Raw genomic sequence first — 18,022 nt, 5'->3', positions numbered from 1 at the left:
TGATGATTGGAACTGCCTGAACCTCAGAAGCCTTGCAGGAACTCCACAGGACTTCCACCACACAGCTGAGAACAACAAGGAACTTCCCCAAAAGGTGAAAGTGAATGTACCCGGCCCAGCAGTAAGATGGAGTCGGTGGTGAACACGAGAAACATCCTCAAATACTATAGCCCCAGCCCCTCCCACAGAGGAGTAACAGCCCAGATTACACTCCTGAGCCAACGGTATCTTCCAGTCCCCTCGTCCCCCTTCTCTGTACCCAACAGAAATGAACAAAGGAGGAATTCCACCACAGTGGCTAAGACCACGGAAATGTCATCACATGGCCTGTCTCCATGACTAGCTTTATTAGCATGCTTGTAAGAACATGAGATACTCCCCATCCAAACCCCAAGGCTGTGGGGGTCATCTTCACCCTGGGTCAGCAAAGTGCAGAGCCAACTCCATCACTGGGATCCTGCTACCCCACTAGTAAGTCTATACATCTCTCAGAAATCTTGAATAAGTACAGAAAGTCCCCCAAAAGGGATGCTCACCCATATGCTCAGCGAACATGATTGTGTCCATGAGGCCCTCTCTCTAGCCAAGCCCTATGCCTCAAGACTATCTAGAAAACCAATCCCTGTCCTGTACCCCACCAAACACTATTGACTCAGACTGAGGACCTGCAGCCTCACACCTGTAATGATGCCACCTACTTACTACCTGTTGGCCTTCACCAAAGATAACACTGGCCCTCTAAAGCTGCACAAGACAGCAGCTCTTGGGGCCCTCTAAGAAACCCTGACCTTCGGGCGCCTCCTGCAAGCCCTCCTCCCTCATAGGATCTTCGGCCTGGTGACTTTCTCCCCAGGAGCCACTCAGGGACAACAGCAGCTATCAGATTACTCAGCAGTGAGTATCAGATCGTCTGGATTTGCCCCACTGCTTACAATGGCCAACAGATAAAGTCAGCCAAAAGGAGGAGCGTGTGGGTGGGACTGTCCTGCGGCCCCACCGCCTCACAGAAACAGAGACACGGGTGGGTTAGGCCACTGCCTATTTGTTCAAACTGTGGCTTCTGCACTTAGCTAGTGCCTAGGTGCCCAGCGTCCACCAAAGGGGCTTCCCTTCAGGCCCCCCCTCATCTCGTGCAGCTGGAAAACAGTGTCCATACGAGAGTCTCATGGACACAAAGGAAACAAAGTGGCCACCCTGACTCCCCTTTGGAGGCCTTTACCTACTCGGGGCTGGGGTTGTAATGCGGTGATAGATGACTGGGTTAGCATGAGCTTGGTCCCCATCACCAAAAAGAAAAAAAAAAAAAAAAAGCTGTGGCTATAGCTCAGGATTGCACGCTTGTTTCATATGCGTGGCACCTGAGTCCCGGCCCGAGCGCTAGGCAAAGCAAGGCAACGCAGCCCTGTCTGCCTAAGAGGCAGGGGAGTGTCTAGGAGCATCCGGCAGATGAGCCCCACTTGACAAGACTGTCTCTACAGGCTTCATCTGGGACAAATTTCCCTCTCTGCTGTGTGTGGTGGTGGTGCAGGGGATGCGGGGTTGCGGGGAGCTGCGGGCTGCTGCAGATCCAGAGAAGGAGACAAACAGCCCTTTGGAATAGTTCCAAGTTGAGCCCAGAAGCCTGCAGCTTTGACATTTGCGTGGTCACTTGGAGCCGGAGGAGGCCTCCTTGGAGGGATTGGTTCTCAACAGCCGAGGGCCTGTGGTATACTGCTGTGCAGCTCTGTACCAAGCCTGAGTCTGGGCTACAGTCCGATGGATTTCGGGGAGGAGCAGGGCTAGGCCAGAAGAGCGGTGGCCATCAACCCTGGGGACCCAGGAAGCTCCCAAGTGAATGAATTTCAAGGAGTCTCTCTTCTGCCTTGGCACTGGCCTCAACTGCTCCTGGCCCCACCTGTAACTGGCCCAGGAGGGAACCATGGAGACAGAGGAGGCAGCACTCCAACACTCCTCCCAGATGCCAGCAGCACAGCAGCCTAACCCTGATCCCTAGGAGGGGCCCCATTCAACAGCACCAAGCAAACGCAAGCCCAGCTTTATTGGCAGCAAAGACTGGGAAGTCCTGCCTGGTCGGAGCAGCAGGGGAGCGGGGTGGAGGAGGGGCTGTGGCTCAGACTCATAATGGAGACAGCATCTTGCAAGTAAACCAGCCCAAACCCCTGGGACGGAAGAGAGCAGGGAGGAGAGGTGCCAGGCGTGCCATCTAGAAGGGGAGCGGCTCCTGCACAGCAATGTTGAGCTCCACGGGCATGTCTGGGGTACACCTGGCAGGAAGCAGAAATGACTGTGAGAGGTCAACGGGGACACCAGGATTAGGGGCAGAGGGGACGCACCTCCAGTTTCATTATAACCCCAGTGGCTACTGGGGAGACATGATCCCAAAACTCAATCTGCAGCCACCTGCACACGCACCATGTGTGCGGGGAGGGGGAGGGTGTGTGTGTGTGTGTGTGTGTGCGCGCGCACGCACGCACACACACACAGGTCAAAAGTGGGAAGAAAAGTTGTCAAGGACTGATGTACCCCTAAAAAGACCAAGATCAGAAGGGAGCCGGAACCCATGTCAATGTCACATCCTCAAGGAGTCCTTCCTTGAGTGCCCCAACTCACTGTCCTGGGACAAGCGCTCCCAGGCTCATGGAGCTAGCTCTCAGCAGCTCCATGCTCAGAGCTCAGTGTCTCCTAACGTCTTGTGCCCTTCTCGGCTCTGTGGTTCCTCAAGGGTCACTCTCATTCAAAGGCTCCCTGGCATTTCAGAAACAACAGAAACTCCAAAGAAAAAGGGAAGGGGAAGGGGGAGGGAAGATGGAAAGCAGGGGACAGGGAAAGTCAACCAGCAAGAACAGCAAGCCATAGTGTGGGACGGAGGACTGTCCTCTGAGCCAAGGTGCCACCATCTTCCCAGCTCTATCTGTTAACTGACGGCATTCCCTCACAGAAGAAGGCCCCCGGGAGGGTCGTGGAGCCCTCAGCTGAGCATCTAACCACGCCTCCCAACCAGACATGTGGCCTCGGGGTCTCAGGGAGAGGCTAGAATTTATAGACTGAGAAAGAAAAGTCTAAGAGGACTCCACTCACACAGCCGGGGGAGCCATCACCCATTCTGGAAGCAGGCTTTCCAGGGAGCTGCTCTGAGCTCACACATACTCCTGTGGTGACCCCGTGACCTAGGCTCTGGGAGGAAGCTGATAAACTCACTGGTTTCCCAGGAGGAACTCTGATAGAATCAAACTTTGGCTTGTTGTTGGAACCTTAGGGGGCAGATGTTGCTTAACACCCTCTCCCGGACGAAAATTCTCTAAACGCGTGGTAACCCCAGCATTGTGAAGGCTTAAGCAGGAGAATCATATTTGCAGCCAGCCTAAGCTACAAAGCGAGACTCAGTCTCAAAATACAAAGTCTCAAAATAGGACCCAAGGAAAGGCCTGGGAGGGAACAGGGAGACAAAGGGGGAAATTATATAATTTGCAAAAGCTAGGCTCTGCCACCACACAAGGTCCTGTGGTGGCATCACGAAGAGGTCTGGCCTGTCCCACTCTACCATCTGGCCCTACAGTAGCATCGAACCCTGGGGAAAGCAGGCCAAAGGTTAATTTTGGAAGGGAAGACATTCTCTTCTTGGGGCACAGGAGCCTGCCAAGCAGAAAAGATGTCCCTCCACCTCTGTCCCGGTGTCTTTCCTGGAACTAACCATCGGGCTCAGCTACACCAGAGATGGGCAGGGAAAACTGTGTCTAGGCTAGTGGCAGAGAGGAGGCACACCCAGGGCTCCTCCCTCCGTGCCTAGGCTCTTACCACCTGCCCAGATTGCCTTCCCTAGGAACCGGCCTGCTCAGCCCAGCGCGGCAGCCAGAGACTACATACTTGGGTCTCTGAAGCAGAACATCCTTAAAAACGACCTCTCGGGGGTCCCAGACTCCTGCATACATTTGCTCCACCTCCGAAATTAATACAGGTATTTCTTCCTTCAGCTGCTCGATGAGCTGAGGGGAGAGACACAGGAAGGAAGTGTGAAGTCCAAGCCTGGGGACAAGGGACAATACCACGGAAGGAGGGCGTCTGGGGAGATGGTACAGACTGTCACTAAGATGTGCTGGATTCCAGAGAGGCAACCTCCCTGTTTAGGAACAGGCATGGGCCTTCCAGTGAGGTGACAGAGCAGTGAAGAACAGAGGCGGGGGACAGAGGGGTGGGACGCACAGTGTGGGAAAGAGGGACTGGTGGAGGCAGGGACCTGGAGTTGAAAGTTGATGATGGCGCCAAGATGCTGAAGACTCGCTCCAGAGAGGGTGGGGTCTCGCTCCCCGACTCTGATCATGAGCCAAAGGGTGAAGGGAAGTGGTTAGTGTAGAGCAGGTGGCACGTGGCGAGGCTGCCGGGTCATGGCCTACATGAAGTGGTGGCCAGTGAGGCAAGGTCAAGGTCCGGGCAAGCATGAGTCCTCTTTGAGATGATGAATCACAATGGTACAGTCAAGGAACAAGGCTGGCACCAGAGCCGGGCCCCTCCTGAGGCCCAGGTCTGTGTAAGCCAAGGCCCAGCCCTCACAGGGCCTTCCTGGTGCCCTCACCTGTCTGAACCAGATCATGCACCTCTGCAGGCGCTGGCTGTCCAGGGTCTTCAACACAAGTACCTCCTCATAGGGTTTCTGGGTTTTCTGTGGACAAAGGAGAAGCCTGTCTCTGGATACCCTAGGCAAGAGCACACAGGTGACCGACGGGGACACCAGAGGCAGAGGCACAGGGAAGCTAGGACCCACCACGGCACCTAGCTACTCACCACCATCAGAGACTTCAGGATTTTCTTCTTCTTCTTGTCAATCATGTTGGAAAAACACCCCAGGATCATTTCACGCATCTCTCTAAGGCTGTCCAGCTCATCCTGGGGGTTGGCAGAGAGGGTTTGCCCACCACTCCTGCGTTCCATGTAGTCTAGGTATGGGGGCCAGGGGCTCCTTTACCTGCTGGCTGTCCTTTGCCTGCTGCACCTGGCGTATATAATTGGCGATCTGGACCGACCTGACGGGATACTCGTGATCCATGTAGGTGCTCAGAAAATTCACCTCCTCGTGGATCTTCAGGATTTCAGCATTTAGCTGATCCACCTCCTGCTTCAAGCCTGGGGGGGGGTGGGGAGACAGCATGGGGAAGGGAGGGGCAGTTAAAGAAATGGGCAGATGTCTGGGTCTTCCCAGGAGACCCTGGGCACCCAGCTGTCCTTGGCCAGTGCACTGGGGTCTGGGCTGAGATGTGCCCACACGAGGTAGGAGGTGGTGGAAGCTGCTAAGGTCTCAGGCCCCAGAAAAGAGAAATGAAAAGGTGAAAGATCCCTAGACCAGTCCAGCGCTGCTGACTGCCAAGCGGCCTTCCGGGGGAGACTATCCCTAACTGGATCTCAGCATCCTCAGATACATGCCCCCAAGGAAGCCCGGCCAGAGAGACAGGGTGACATTGGTGCCTAAGACGTGATCCTTGGCAGGATGAAGGCAAAGTCTAGCCATGATGGCTAACACCTGTAACCCCAGCACCAGAGGGGCTAAGGTGGGACTGCTGAGAATCCAAGGCAAGCCTGGGCTACAAAGCAAGTTCCAAGCCAGCCTGAGCTACAGAGTGAGACCCTGCCTCAAAAAAACAGAAATGAATGGAAGGTAATGTCTTATCCTGCCTTCCTCCATGGAGGGGATCCCCAGTGTCTCTCACTGCCTGCACATCTCCTGGGCATCCAGCCTCTGAGGGGGGGTGGGGGGGGGAAATCACAGATCCAGACCAATGGTCCCAGTCACTGCCTCCCAGAGGGACCTTGACAGGAAGCTTAGCCAGACTAGGCCTGGATCCCAACTCCTAGCCACATGGCCTGCAGCAGGCCCTTCCTGTCCCTCAGCTTCAGTCTCCTCCTCGGCAGGTAAAGGATGAGACAAGTCCCTGCATCCTAGGAGTTTACAGTGAGTGTGCAGCCACAGCCCGGGCGCTCTTCCTCCTTTGTAAGCTATCGGCTCCAGACCTCAGCAGTGCGCTCTCCCTAGAAGGCAGCAAAGGAGCCGCCCTCCCCCAGGAGCTCCCGGATGAGGCGGGAGGGGGTGGGGCGCGCAGCGAGTAGGGGGGGCTGGGGGGTCTGCAGCGGGAGTGGGGGTGGGGGTCGCCCCTTACTGTTTGTTTTGCTTTCTTCCTTCTCCTTCCACTCCTGGAGCTCAGACCTCAGCTGCTCCACCCGCTTCTTGTTTGAGTACTCCAAGACGTCGATGACATTCTACACAAGGGGTGAGTGAGCTCAGCTGACCACGACAAGCCTCTGCTGGCTCTCCAGCTCACAGGGGGCCCCGCGGTCACAGAGCACTTCCACAACCCCACTCCCAGGCCCAGAAGACAGAGCTGTTACCTCCCACTCCACTTCTCGATGGGCTCCTTGCCATGGCTGAAAAGACCCTCCGTGATCTGGGCAAACTCGTCTTTCCCCGGACCCCTCACTCACACCTTGCTGTCCACAGCGCCTGTCGCTCCTCCTGCTCCCCTTTGCAGCCTCTCACCCCATGTCTGTGGGCATCTGTTTCCTCTGCCTGCAACACTCCTCCATCCAATCTCTACCAGTTCACACCTCGGCAAACTTCAGCTCAAGTACGGCTTTCCCCAGGAAGTCTTCCTGATGCTCCAACGTCTGAGTCAGAGGTCCCCTTGGGGCTCCCGAAGTCTCCTCACCTCCAGTACAGCACATACCCAATGCTAACTGCAACTGCCTGGGGACCCCAGTAGAGGGAAGGCTTCTTGTGGGCAAGACGTCTCATGATGGCTGTTCCCAAGGGCCCGAAGGTGGGGACCCAGGATGGTCCAAGGGGCCAGAGGGATGGCCCAGTCGGCTTCGATCCCCAGTACCCACAGTGAAAAGCCAGGTGTGATGCTGTGGGTTTATAATCCCGGTACAGGGGTGCAGAGACAGGCAGATCCCTGAGGTATGCCAGCCAGCCAGCCTAGCCTAATATGAAACCTCAGGTTCCAGGGACAGAGCCTGTCTCAATAAAGAAGATGGACAGCTCCTGAGGAACACCACCCCCCAATGATTTTCACATGCAAGGGTGTTGGGCGTGGGGCGGTGCAAGAAGTTTGCTTGGGCTAAAGAACTGCGTGACTTTGGTCTCTGTTGAAATGGGACTGTGTCCACCAAAGCCTCTTGGGTGTAACTGCTTTTGGAGATCGGACCCTTAGGGAAGTAAATAAGAGAGGACCGGTATGCCCCCCACAAGACAGCAGCGCTCTCTCCACACAGAGAGAAAAGGCACATGAGGACATGGTAAGAAGATGGCCATCTGCAACAGAAGCCAGCCCTGCTGACCCCTTGACCTTGACCTTGCAGTCTCCACTACTCTAGAAGCACTGCACCCCAGCACCTTCCTACAGCAGCCTACGGGACTAATTCACCCCCAGAGTCTGACCCTCGTTCTGCATCTCACAGACTCCAGGTCGGCTCTGGGCCAACCACAGTCACAGAGAAAGCACTCATCCACCCTCTGACTCTTCTCTAGCCCAGACTCTGGGTTTCTGGGACCTTCCTGCCCTCTCACCCCAGCACCAGAAGGCTTTTCCAGCTCCCCACAAGTCGCTCTCCACCCACAGACCCCACATGCCACCACTGAGTTTCCTAACAGCAGGGTGGGCTCCAGACAGTACTGTAGTTACTTCCCCAGCAAGGTGTCAGTGGACTCAATCAACTGGACTCCCTAAAAACAATGATAGCCGGGTCAAGGAAGGCACAGATCCTGGAGTAAGACTGCCTGGGTTCAAATCCTGGCTCTGTCTCTTGCTATCTGGATGACCTGGAGCAAGTCCAATCCCCTAGCCTTGTGCTTTCTGTTTCTTTATCTGTAAAATGAGGACAAGAATAACGCCCACCCTGTTGGGCTGTGGTGAGGTATGTATGAGTGTACAAAGAGTATTTGGTGTCTCACTGGGGACGCCCGGCCAGCCGGCAGTGGTGGTAGTAGCTGCACCACATACTTTCTACTGCACAAATGCCAGGTGTGACAGCCACGACCTCCCTTTTGAGGTGGGTGTTATTGTGATCTACTCCACCAACCTCCAAGACACAAGGTTAGCCTCCCAGCTGGTAAGTGGGGGTCGATGGGAGGCACTGCATTTTCTCAGATGGGGGTCAGGAGTAACCAGCAGAGGGCGCGCCTGCACGGGAAGGAAGCTAGCCTCGCGGGGAGGAGGCAGCTCACCCCGAGAATGCCCTGCTGCTGCAGCATTGTGCGCACGTTCACGGCCATGTTCTCCTCCATGTCCTGGATGGCCTGGATCAGCTCCTGGTTGAGCTTGCTGAGGAAGCCCTCGTGGTTGTAGAGCTCCTGGAGTGAGGTCCGCTGGTTTCGAAGCATCGACTGTGGATGTAGGGCAAGGGCGGGGAGCGCTGTACTCAAGGACTAACTTGCACTCGGGACACGGGGGTGGGGGTGGGGGGTGGGGTGGTGAGGACCCTCCCGCCCCAAGGCCTCCTGTAGTAAATGCTGCCAGGTGGTTCCCCATCCCCTGCATCTCCTGGAAATGGAGACACTGTTACCCTTTCACCCACTAAGCGGGACACACACATACACCATTGTCACATCTCTGAAATGAGAATTCATCCTACAGTTGGTGGCACATCATCATCTAATTAACAAACATCTGTGCATAAGGCTACACCCTATTACTAAAGACCTCTTTGGATCTATAAAAACTAGAAAGAATGGACACAATGGTGGCCCGGTCAGGTAAGAGGGCAGCAGAGATGAACAGGCTAGGTTTGGACAGAAGCAGGGAAGGGTGGAGGAGAGGACACCCACGTTTTCTTATCACACAATGCCCCTGTAGAAAGTGGGTGTGAAGGGGCAAGTGATTTGCCCAAGGTTACATCCAGTGGTACAGAAGATCGATACTATTAGTAGTTAATAACAATATTAATAACAACAGCTGGCCTGCTGGACATTGGGGCAGCCAAGTGCTGTGACCTGCTTTACAGATGACACAGGAATCAGTTCATCCTCCAGCTCACAGGTGGAGGCTCGGACACTGTCACCTGGCCCGGGACTGACGGTGCCGAGACTGGGAAGCCAGACTCCGGCATCTCACAGTCTGTCTTCCCACCATCCGGCCTCAAGAACCCAGTGGGATCTGTGCTGCAAGGAGCCCAGTGTATGTATGGTGGCACAGGCTGGTCACACCAGCACAGGCTGAAGCAGGACAACTTCCTGCTAATCAGGCCAGTGTGAGGCATGTAGAAACACCCTGTCTCAAAAAGAAAAGAAGGCCAGGGGGTGGTGGCGCACGCCTTTAATCCCAGCACTCAGGAGGCAGAGGCAGGTGGATCTCCGTGAGTTCGAGGCCAGCCTGGGCTACAGAGTGAGATCCAGGACAGCTAGGGCTACACAAAGAAACCCTTTCTTGAAAAACCAAAATAAATTTTAAAAAAAGAAAAGAAAGAAAGGAGAAGAAAGAAAAGGAAAGAAGTAGCTAGGAGAGGCTGCCCACAGTGTGAGTAGGACTGGGCATCCCAGATCTGCCAGCTGCCATCTGGGGGAACTTGGACAAGTTAATTAACCTCAAAAAACTCATTGGTAGCCATTCTAAGCAGCTAATAACTAATTGCTGCTTCAGAGAACTACCATTTAGAAATGAGATACAAATCTCCAACACAGCCTCTAGGCAATTCGGGCAAGCTCCGTGTGTGCACAGCAAACAGCAGCGGGAACGGGTTTCTTCGGCTCCAGTGCCCTGCACTGCGTTTCCATCCCATCTGCGAACTCTCTTCTCTGTTCCTTACGGTCACCCTCATTTCCCCATCTGCCCTGACCCTCGGCTCCTGCATTCGGGACCAGAGAACAGCACCATTGCCAGTGCATTGTGGCCGCTGTGTGCTGCACTCACATTACCTCATAGCAAGCCTAGGAGACATGAACTAATACTGATTAGTCTCACTTTACAGAAGTCCAGATTCCATCGTTCCCAAAGTCACACACAGCAGAGCTTACTGTCAATGGCGGCTAGCCATTGCTAGCCACTGTTTGCTTCCACATCCCCAGGCCCCAAAAGTCAGAAATGCCTTGTCGTGTGTGTGTGTGTGTGTGTGTGTGTGTGTGTGTGTGCGCGTGCGCGTTTTAAAAAAGCCACTTTCAAGTCCCCGGAACAGAACTCAAATTGCTGGTGAAATGAAAAGCTGGGAACACACACTGATACACACACACACACACACACACACACACACACACACACACACCGTGACTATGAGAAATGGGGTTTTATGACCTCTGCTCTAGAAATGTATCTGTCTAACCACAGAGCTAATGTGGGATGGTGGTGTCTCCTGCATGACCTTGACCTCAATACGCAATCCTGCAATTCCAACGTGTGGCTGTGTCTCCATTCCCAGGCTTCTAGGACTCCCACCCCAGGGCCTTCCTTATCATCTTGCTGGGCTCCTTCCAGCAGCAGCAGGTCACACAGGAGGGCAGCCTGTGTCTGTGTTCCCACAGTGCTATCACCAGTTCAAGGACAATGTCTGGAGCTCTGCAAGAGACACTGGATCTATTACGAGGTGTCTCTTCTTTGGGAGAGTGCTGGGGGGTTAACTCATTATTCTGTTTCTCAAGTGAAGTTCAGGGCCTGCATTTGTACCCTGCACCCAGTGAATCTGCAATGCCTAAACGGTGCGCTTCGCCAGACCCTCTCCAACAGGCTGTAAACATCCCTCCCCCAGATGGCTGCCACGGCTTCTTCACTCACTGACCCACCTATCTAAGATGGCCTCGGACACACACTTTCTCCTGGGCCCCTTCAGCTCCAACCTCAGTCTTGTTTCCCTCGTACTGTATTATCGCTGCACTGGTTACTGCCATTTTTTGTCTTTGTCTTTTGAGACAGGTTCTCATTCTGTAGTCCAGGCAGACCTCGAACTCACGAGGCAGCCTGGGCGGTCCTCCTGCCGCAGCCTCCCAAGTGCTGGGACTACAGGCATGAGCTACCATATCCTCTGGCTTATCCCTTCACGTTTTATATGTGTGTTTATAATCACTCGTCTCCCCAAGGCCAGAGCCTGGCCCTGGTGAATCTCCAAGCTCAGAACAGGGCCCAGTACACAGCAGGTGTCCAGGCAGGACCTGCTGACTGACCGAAGGGATAAACGCTTACAAAAGACAGCACGAAGAACTGCTGAGGGGCACATTTGCTGCAACAGTGTCCGTGTCCACAGTGTGTACCAGACAAAGACACACAGCCTCCCCCATAGGCCGGTCAGAGAGAACATCAGAAACAGACCTTCCTACACATGATCGACCCACTGAAACCATCTGTCCAAATGAGGGCTGAAGAGAAAAACACATATTTTTACTTTTATTTTCGAGACGGCTCTCACAGTTTAACCCTTACTGGCCTGGAACTCACTATGTTCGAGGTCACCCTCTACTACATGGTGAGTGAAGGCAAGCTAGGCTACATGAGACCAGTCTTAAAAAAAAAATAAATAAAGGGCTGGAGAGATGGCTCAGAGGTTAAGAGCACTGCTTGCTCTTCCAAAGGTCCTGAGTTCAATTCCCAGCAACCACATGGTGGCTCACAACCATCTGTAATGAGATCTGGTGCCCTCTTCTGGCCTGTGGGGATATGTATAGACAGAACAATGTATACATAATAAATAAATAAATCTTTAAAAAAATAAAAAATAAATAAAATAAAAAGCTTTAAAAGGTGATCCAAGTGATTACAGAAACCGTAAAACAATGTATAACAAGGGTGGACATGGTAGAGCACACCTACATTCTAGAGGCCGAGTGTGAGTTCAAGACCAGTCTGGGTTACCCAGTGAGACCTGACCTGGGGGGTGGGTACAGAATGAATTAGCTACAGTGGTATGAGCTGATGTGAAGGCTTTAGAAGAAGCCTTACAAGCACCACTCCCAAATGGGCAGAGCTCCGTGTACTGCCAGCCCTAAGACGGGCGGGCCACTGATTACATTTCTAATACGGAGAACTAGAAATTAGTCTAATGCTTTCTGTCTAAGCACAACAACCCAATCTTAACTGTTTTTGGCCCCCATGACACTGTTTTCTGGCTGTGTGACCTGGTACAAGCCATTTCTTTCCCCATCTGCAAAATAAGACTAGTTAAGTGTGCCCATGGGCTTGCTGGGGGGGGGGGGAGGGGGACTGGCCGGCGCTGCCTCGGTCTGTGGAGCCGCGCATTGTCGCCTGCTCCCGGCCTCTCTTACCCGCATCAGCCGGACCTTGGCCTGCATCTTCCCATGGTGCATTCCTTCCCTTCTTCGAGGTCCTCGTGCATTCTTTGATAAGCTCACCACGTCTATAGAGGACTGGGACTTCACTGCCGAGGACAGAGGGGGAAGGGTAGAGAGAGGATGAGGGGCCCAGGTCCCAGAGAGTGCCATCATCCGGGCCCCAGGCCCGCTCATTTACAGATTTAGCGTGTGACACAAACAAAGGATGAAGCTCCGGGCCCTGCCCTGGGCCTTGTTATAGGGAGGGACAAGCCCAGGAGAATGCAGTGACATGGAGATGACGGAGGATGGCCAGCAAGAGCTGAGATGGCCAGGGTCGGGACCCTCGCCGACGGGACCCCTCCCCCGAGGTTATAAGCTTCAGCTTCCCTTCAAGGTTCAACCTATTCTCTGGAAGGTGAACTTCACGGAAACACTGAAGTAAACCAGGCCAACCCCACTGTCAACCAGACTAAAAGTCAAGACCACCACCATCATCCCCACCACAACCAGGCATGGTGGCGCACACCTTTAACACTTGGGAGGCAAAGGCAAGGGGTTAGAGGCCAGCCGGGACTACAGAGAGAGACCCTGTCTCAGAAAAACCAATAAAATAAAATAAGAACCTACCCCCTCTGTGTTCTTCCAGCCCGACTCAGAAAGGGCAGCAAGTGGGGAACAGCATGTCCCACAAACCCAAACCCCGGCTCTCCCCACCTGGCTGGTAGAAAGGTCAGTGGGGGCTTTCTAGCAGCCCCGTCACCTGGAAGACCACGTGGTTTCCGGTCCCTCCGTCCTCCTGTAAGATGGGAACAGCCATGCCTGCCTCGTAGGTGGGTCGTGAAGGTGGGAAGAGAGGTGGCTGTGCCCTAAGTTGTGTGACACAGTACCTGCCACATCTACAGAGCTGGATTCTTGCTGCTAGTTACTCTTATGTCTAGTGTCCACAGCAGCTATGCCGAACTCCAACCAGCCCTCTCTGCAACCCTGTGAGCAGCGGCCGGATGGAGCAAAGGTTCTTAGAGGGCAGATGCTTAGGACCCCTGCTGGGGACAGAGCTCCGTTGGTGCAGTGCTGGCCCAGCGCACAAAGCCCTGAATCCTCTGGAATCCTCTGTACTACATTGACTGAGCATGGCGGTTCCAGCCTCAGGAGGTGGAGGCAGGAGGATGACAGCTTGAGCTGCAGGGGAAGGGAAGGAGGGAGGAGGCATGGGGTAGGGGAAGAAACCCTGCTTTCTATCAGAGAATTCTGTACCAACATGGATAACTACCACTCGGCTGCTTGTCTCCAGCCACAGTCACCCTACTCCATGTGCAACTGGTCACTTGAGAGCCATACTAAGTATTTACCAGATCAAGATCCTTCATTCTGGAAAATGTTAATACTGAGTGCTAAGATGATAAGTTACTCTTATTACATATATACTAACTACAGATTTATTTATTTATTTATTTTTTAGGTTTTTGAGACAGGGTCCCATGTAGCCCAGGCTGGTCCTGGACTAGATATATACCCATCGATAGCTTTCTCCTAATCCTCCTGCCTCTGCCTCTCAAGTGCTGGGATCACAGGCATGTGAGTAAAGTGGTTGCTGTGCCAGCGTGAGGACCTGAGTTCAGATCACCAGCCCTCGTGGGAAGATGGGCGTGGCCGCAGAGGTCTAATACCACTGAGCTACACCCCAAACCATCTCTTTAATTTTTTCAAAAATTATTTTAAATTATTTTTTTAAAAAATTTATGTGCATTGGTGTTTTGCAAGTGATGTATGGAAATACATGCATGCAAAACAATAATACACATAAAATAAAAATAATTTCTAAGGGGGATGGAGAGATGGCTCATCAGTTAAGAGCACTGGCTATTCCAGAGGACCTGGGTTCATTTCCCCACATCCACATGGCAGCTTACAACTATCTGTAGCTCCAGTTCCACGGTATCCAACGCCCTCACACAGATATACATAGCCCTACTGAAGCCAGTGTTTCCTGGGGTTACTTGAAGGAGTATGAGTTAAGGGTGGCTTACCGGGGCACGGATGGCATAAATGGCTCACAGGCAGCTGCAGCCCCCAAAGTCCACCCAAGCATGGGTGAAAACTCATGAAAACTGCATTCCTGGAGCTCCCTGCGTGCAAGCAGGTCTGCCATAGCTCTCTCTGGGCAGCTGGAACTATTCATAAATCCTAGAGGAGGGGCCTTGCAACTCTTGTTTAAGGAAGTTCCTGAGCCCTGTAACTTTCCTTTACTTCCTGAGCCCTGTAACTTTCCTTTACTTCCTGAGCCCTGTAACTTTACTTCTCCCTCCATGGATGGGATGGAGGTGGAGGTAGGGGGTGTTTCTATTAGGAGGAAACAGCTACAAAACACAAAGGTTCTTTTTTAGCTTTGGCACCTGTCCTGGAATTCTCTCTGTAACCCAGACTGGCCTCGAACTCTCAGAGATCCACCTGGCTCTGCCTCCCAAGTACTGGGATTAAAGGTGCATGCAACCACCACCCTGCAAGGGCTGCTCTTGATAGTTCAGGCTACCCTTGAACTCATAATCTACTGCCTCAGCCTCCTGAATGCTGGAGGGATTATCTGTGTGCACCACCATGCCTAGCCCACACAATCCTTTTTCGCGGTTGAAATGACTAAGGCTCAGAAAGATGAAAGACTCTTCCAAGTGAGTAAATGGCATTGCCAAGATGCAAACCCACATTTTCCTGTGCCAAGATCTCAGAATTTCCCTGGGAAGGTTAACAGTGGTGTAGTGGAGTCTATTAATTTCCCAAACTGTTTGTTCCCCTCCTGAACATACAGCCAGATATTTCCCAGCTTCCCAAGCAGCCAGACATGGTCATGTGATGAGAGTTACAGCTCATGGAAGGAGTATAAATGGTATGTGTCACTTCAGGTCTTGGTCCCTTGTTCTTGCTCTCTCTTGCCTCTCTGCCAGCAGAGGTCCTCGAGGGCATGCCAAACGTTAGATCTATGAGGCTACAGGAGGCTAGATTCCTGAATCACTGTATGGAACAGACCAGCTCCTCCCCACACATCTACAGATACATTCCTAAGAAATGAACTTCCATATCAATACCTAAAGGCTATTTGTCACATTAGCCTACGTAATATGAACAGTGTCAAGGGCCAATAGCAGCCACCCTAGCTTGTCCCCAACACCCACACTAGCTCCCAAGCATCCCTGCCCACCTGGCGGAGTCTTCATCTTGCTTTTGCTGTGGCCTTTGGCTTGTTGGAGGGGAGGCAGAGTATTCGACTTCAGGTTCTTCTCTGACCACTGTTAGGGAACATAATGTACCACACATAACGCAGTCAGTTCCAGGGTCGGTGAGTTCAATTCCAGCTTGCCCTTTTCAGGTTACCTAAATCCTAGAGCAAGTGACCTGAGCTCTAAGCCTCGATTTTCCCATCTGTAAAGTGAACCTACTAACACAGCCTAAGTCCTTGAGTTGTGAGTTGTGAGAAGTGTTCGCAAGGCCCGCAGTGGTTCTGTGAGTATTAACCATTGCTTTTGTTGTAGCAGGTAGCTAGAACTCAACAAAGACATGAGGTGCTAAGAACCTGAGGAAACAGAAATCATGGAAAACACCCAAAGACCCACTCTCTGGCAACTGGAGCAGCCGATGAGATCAGTGAGTGAGCAGCTTGATTCACCCCTACGTTCTGATCAGATGATGAGTGGCATTAAGTGAGGTCCAGAGGCTGCTGGGCTTGACGTTCAGGCCCAGAGTCTATCATGCTCGAGAGTTGAGGGCAAGTGGAACACAGGGTCAGAGACCTCCACCCACACCGTCCGCCCTACCCTTCCCGGACTCACCAGTACTTGCAACTTGTGCCCTGGGAAGTGAGTCCTAGAGTGGGTGCGTCTGGAAAGAGTCGGGGGTGGGTTGGAAAACTTCCATCATCCCCAGCCCAAGGAGGGATCCTGCAGCCCTGCTTTACCAAGCACACCAGCGACTGGGAGCCTGGGGGGCAAGGGCTGCGGGATGAAACCCACACATGCGTCCTCGGCCACCCCGCCATGCTCTCTGCTCACTTTAGTGCCATTGGGGAAAAGAGAAGAATCCTGATCCTCCAGGCACAGACCGTCTCCAGAAGCCGGTGAAGCTTGCCACCTCTTGTTAGCGCTTTCGCTAACGTCTGGTCTCCAAGGAAACGCAACTATGGTGAGCGGAGGGAGACTAACCTCGCCAGGCAAAACTGCCCCGGCCGGCTGCGCTTTCCAACCGGGTTTCAAACGTCTTTCCCTCCACTGTCATCAAACTTTCATGTTTCCTTGTCCTCGTCCTTGACTTTGCTTTCCTAGTTCATCAAGAATAGCGTGGAGACTAGGAAATACGACGTGTTCGGGTCACTGACGCCCCTCCTCCCGACACACACACACACACACACACACACACACACACACACACACACACACACACACACGTCTTCTGCATCTATGGATTAATCGCCACCCGGGACCAGTTCCTACACTTCCGCTCCAAATCCCGTATGTTCCCATTTTCTCAGAGACCAGCACGAAATCAAGCCCGTCCACTTTCCAGCGTGGATGGGGAGGAGCTCACGATTCCCCAGCCCCTAGCAGAGGAGTTATCGACAGTTGATGGCTGCTAGGGGAGTCAGAGTCTGTTTTCTTTAGGGGGATGGTCCCTGCTAGGGCTCCAGAAGATGGCCTCAACCCATGCAGACAGCACGCACTGAACAGTGGGTTGTAAAGGAAGAAAGAGGAGGAGGGGGACATGAAGTTGGGAGGAGGAGTTGGAGGGGAGGCTTTTTTTTTTTTTTTTTTTTTTTGGAACGGGGAGGGTTTTCGTTTTTTCAAGATAGGGTTTTTCTGTGTAGCTTTGGCTGGTCTGGAACTAACAGAGATCCTCCTGCCTCTGCCTCCCATGTATTGGATTAAAGGCAAGTGCCACAGTGCCCAGCTGACCTAGGCTCTCTCTGTACGTCTCAGTGCCCTCCTGGTTTTCGCCCATATTTCTCCCCTCTCCTTTGAAGCATTCTCACTCGCATAGCCCACAGATCTTCATTTCTTCTGTGCAAAAAGTGACCACTTCCCCGATGTCCACGCCCCCGGTTTGGTATCACTTCCAAGAGGTCTGCCTGCAGTTCCCCCCCCCCCCCCGCTTGCCCCCACTTCAGGAAGGCTTTCACTCTACCTCACCCCTCAGACTGCCCTTATCAACCTCACCCCCGACCTCCCCTTTACTAAATCCCTCAGCCACTTCTCAGCCCTCACCTTACTGGGCCTTTTTCCAGCACTGGACACAGCAAATCATCTCCTGCCTTGAAGCATTTACTTAAGTCAAAGTCCAGGGAGCTACTCTTTGGAACAGCTGCCTGCTTCCTCTTCAGCCTTCCTTGTTGGCTCTTCCTCTTCTGTCTTCCATTATTAGTGTGTCCCAAGGTTCTGGTCAGCCCTCACCTTCTCTCTGTCCGCTCTCTCTCTAACTTGTCTTCCTGCTGCACGGAAGTCACGGCAGCATTGTGGGGCAGCAGGTCCTACAGCAGGACCGGAAGAGATGATGCCAATTCCTCCGCTGGCTTTTTCCTTTTTGTTCAGCCCAGGGCCCCCCAGCCCATGGAACGGTGTCACCTACAGTTAGGGTTGTCTTCCCATTTCAATTAACCTAATGCAGGAAATCCCTCACAGAAGGCTGTTTCCATGGTAATTCTAAATCCCATCAAGCTTACAGTCAAGGTTAACCTTCAGTCTCATGGCCTTCTCTCCAGCCCAGCCCTCCCCACTGAATTCCAGCTGCATGCATCCAACTGCCCAG

The 18,022-nt window shown here is 53.1% G+C and overlaps 1 protein-coding gene across 3 annotated transcripts; it reads right to left on the bottom strand.

Moving 5' to 3' along the window:
- Positions 1–2,019: 2,019 nt before the first annotated feature.
- Positions 2,020–16,805, bottom strand: C4H20orf96 (chromosome 4 C20orf96 homolog). 3 transcript variants are annotated; one of them, XM_028887474.1, is made up of 11 exons: positions 16,276–16,367; positions 16,057–16,105; positions 15,429–15,516; positions 12,227–12,339; positions 8,210–8,368; positions 6,147–6,246; positions 4,961–5,118; positions 4,780–4,881; positions 4,571–4,657; positions 3,865–3,983; positions 2,025–2,264 (listed from the first exon to the last, which is right to left on the bottom strand). In XM_028887474.1, the coding sequence occupies exons 1-11, from the start codon at positions 16,284–16,286 to the stop codon at positions 2,204–2,206; spliced, it is 1,047 nt and encodes a 348-aa protein (XP_028743307.1). In that variant the 5' UTR covers positions 16,287–16,367; the 3' UTR covers positions 2,025–2,203. The 3 variants fall into 3 exon arrangements, with proteins under 3 accessions (XP_028743306.1, XP_028743307.1, XP_037061193.1); XM_028887473.2 differs by lacking the exon at positions 3,865–3,983 and having other exon boundaries at positions 2,020–2,264; positions 16,276–16,805; XM_037205298.1 differs by lacking the exons at positions 12,227–12,339; positions 15,429–15,516; positions 16,057–16,105; positions 16,276–16,367 and adding an exon at positions 9,797–9,957 and having other exon boundaries at positions 8,210–8,371.
- Between the last annotated feature and the right edge of the window lie 1,217 nt (positions 16,806–18,022).

This window comes from Peromyscus leucopus, chromosome 4, assembly GCF_004664715.2.
Source record: "Peromyscus leucopus breed LL Stock chromosome 4, UCI_PerLeu_2.1, whole genome shotgun sequence".
NCBI lineage: Eukaryota > Metazoa > Chordata > Mammalia > Rodentia > Cricetidae > Peromyscus > Peromyscus leucopus.
The sequence above is the reverse complement of the archived record's forward strand: the minus strand, read 5'-3'. Positions and strand labels throughout refer to the sequence as shown.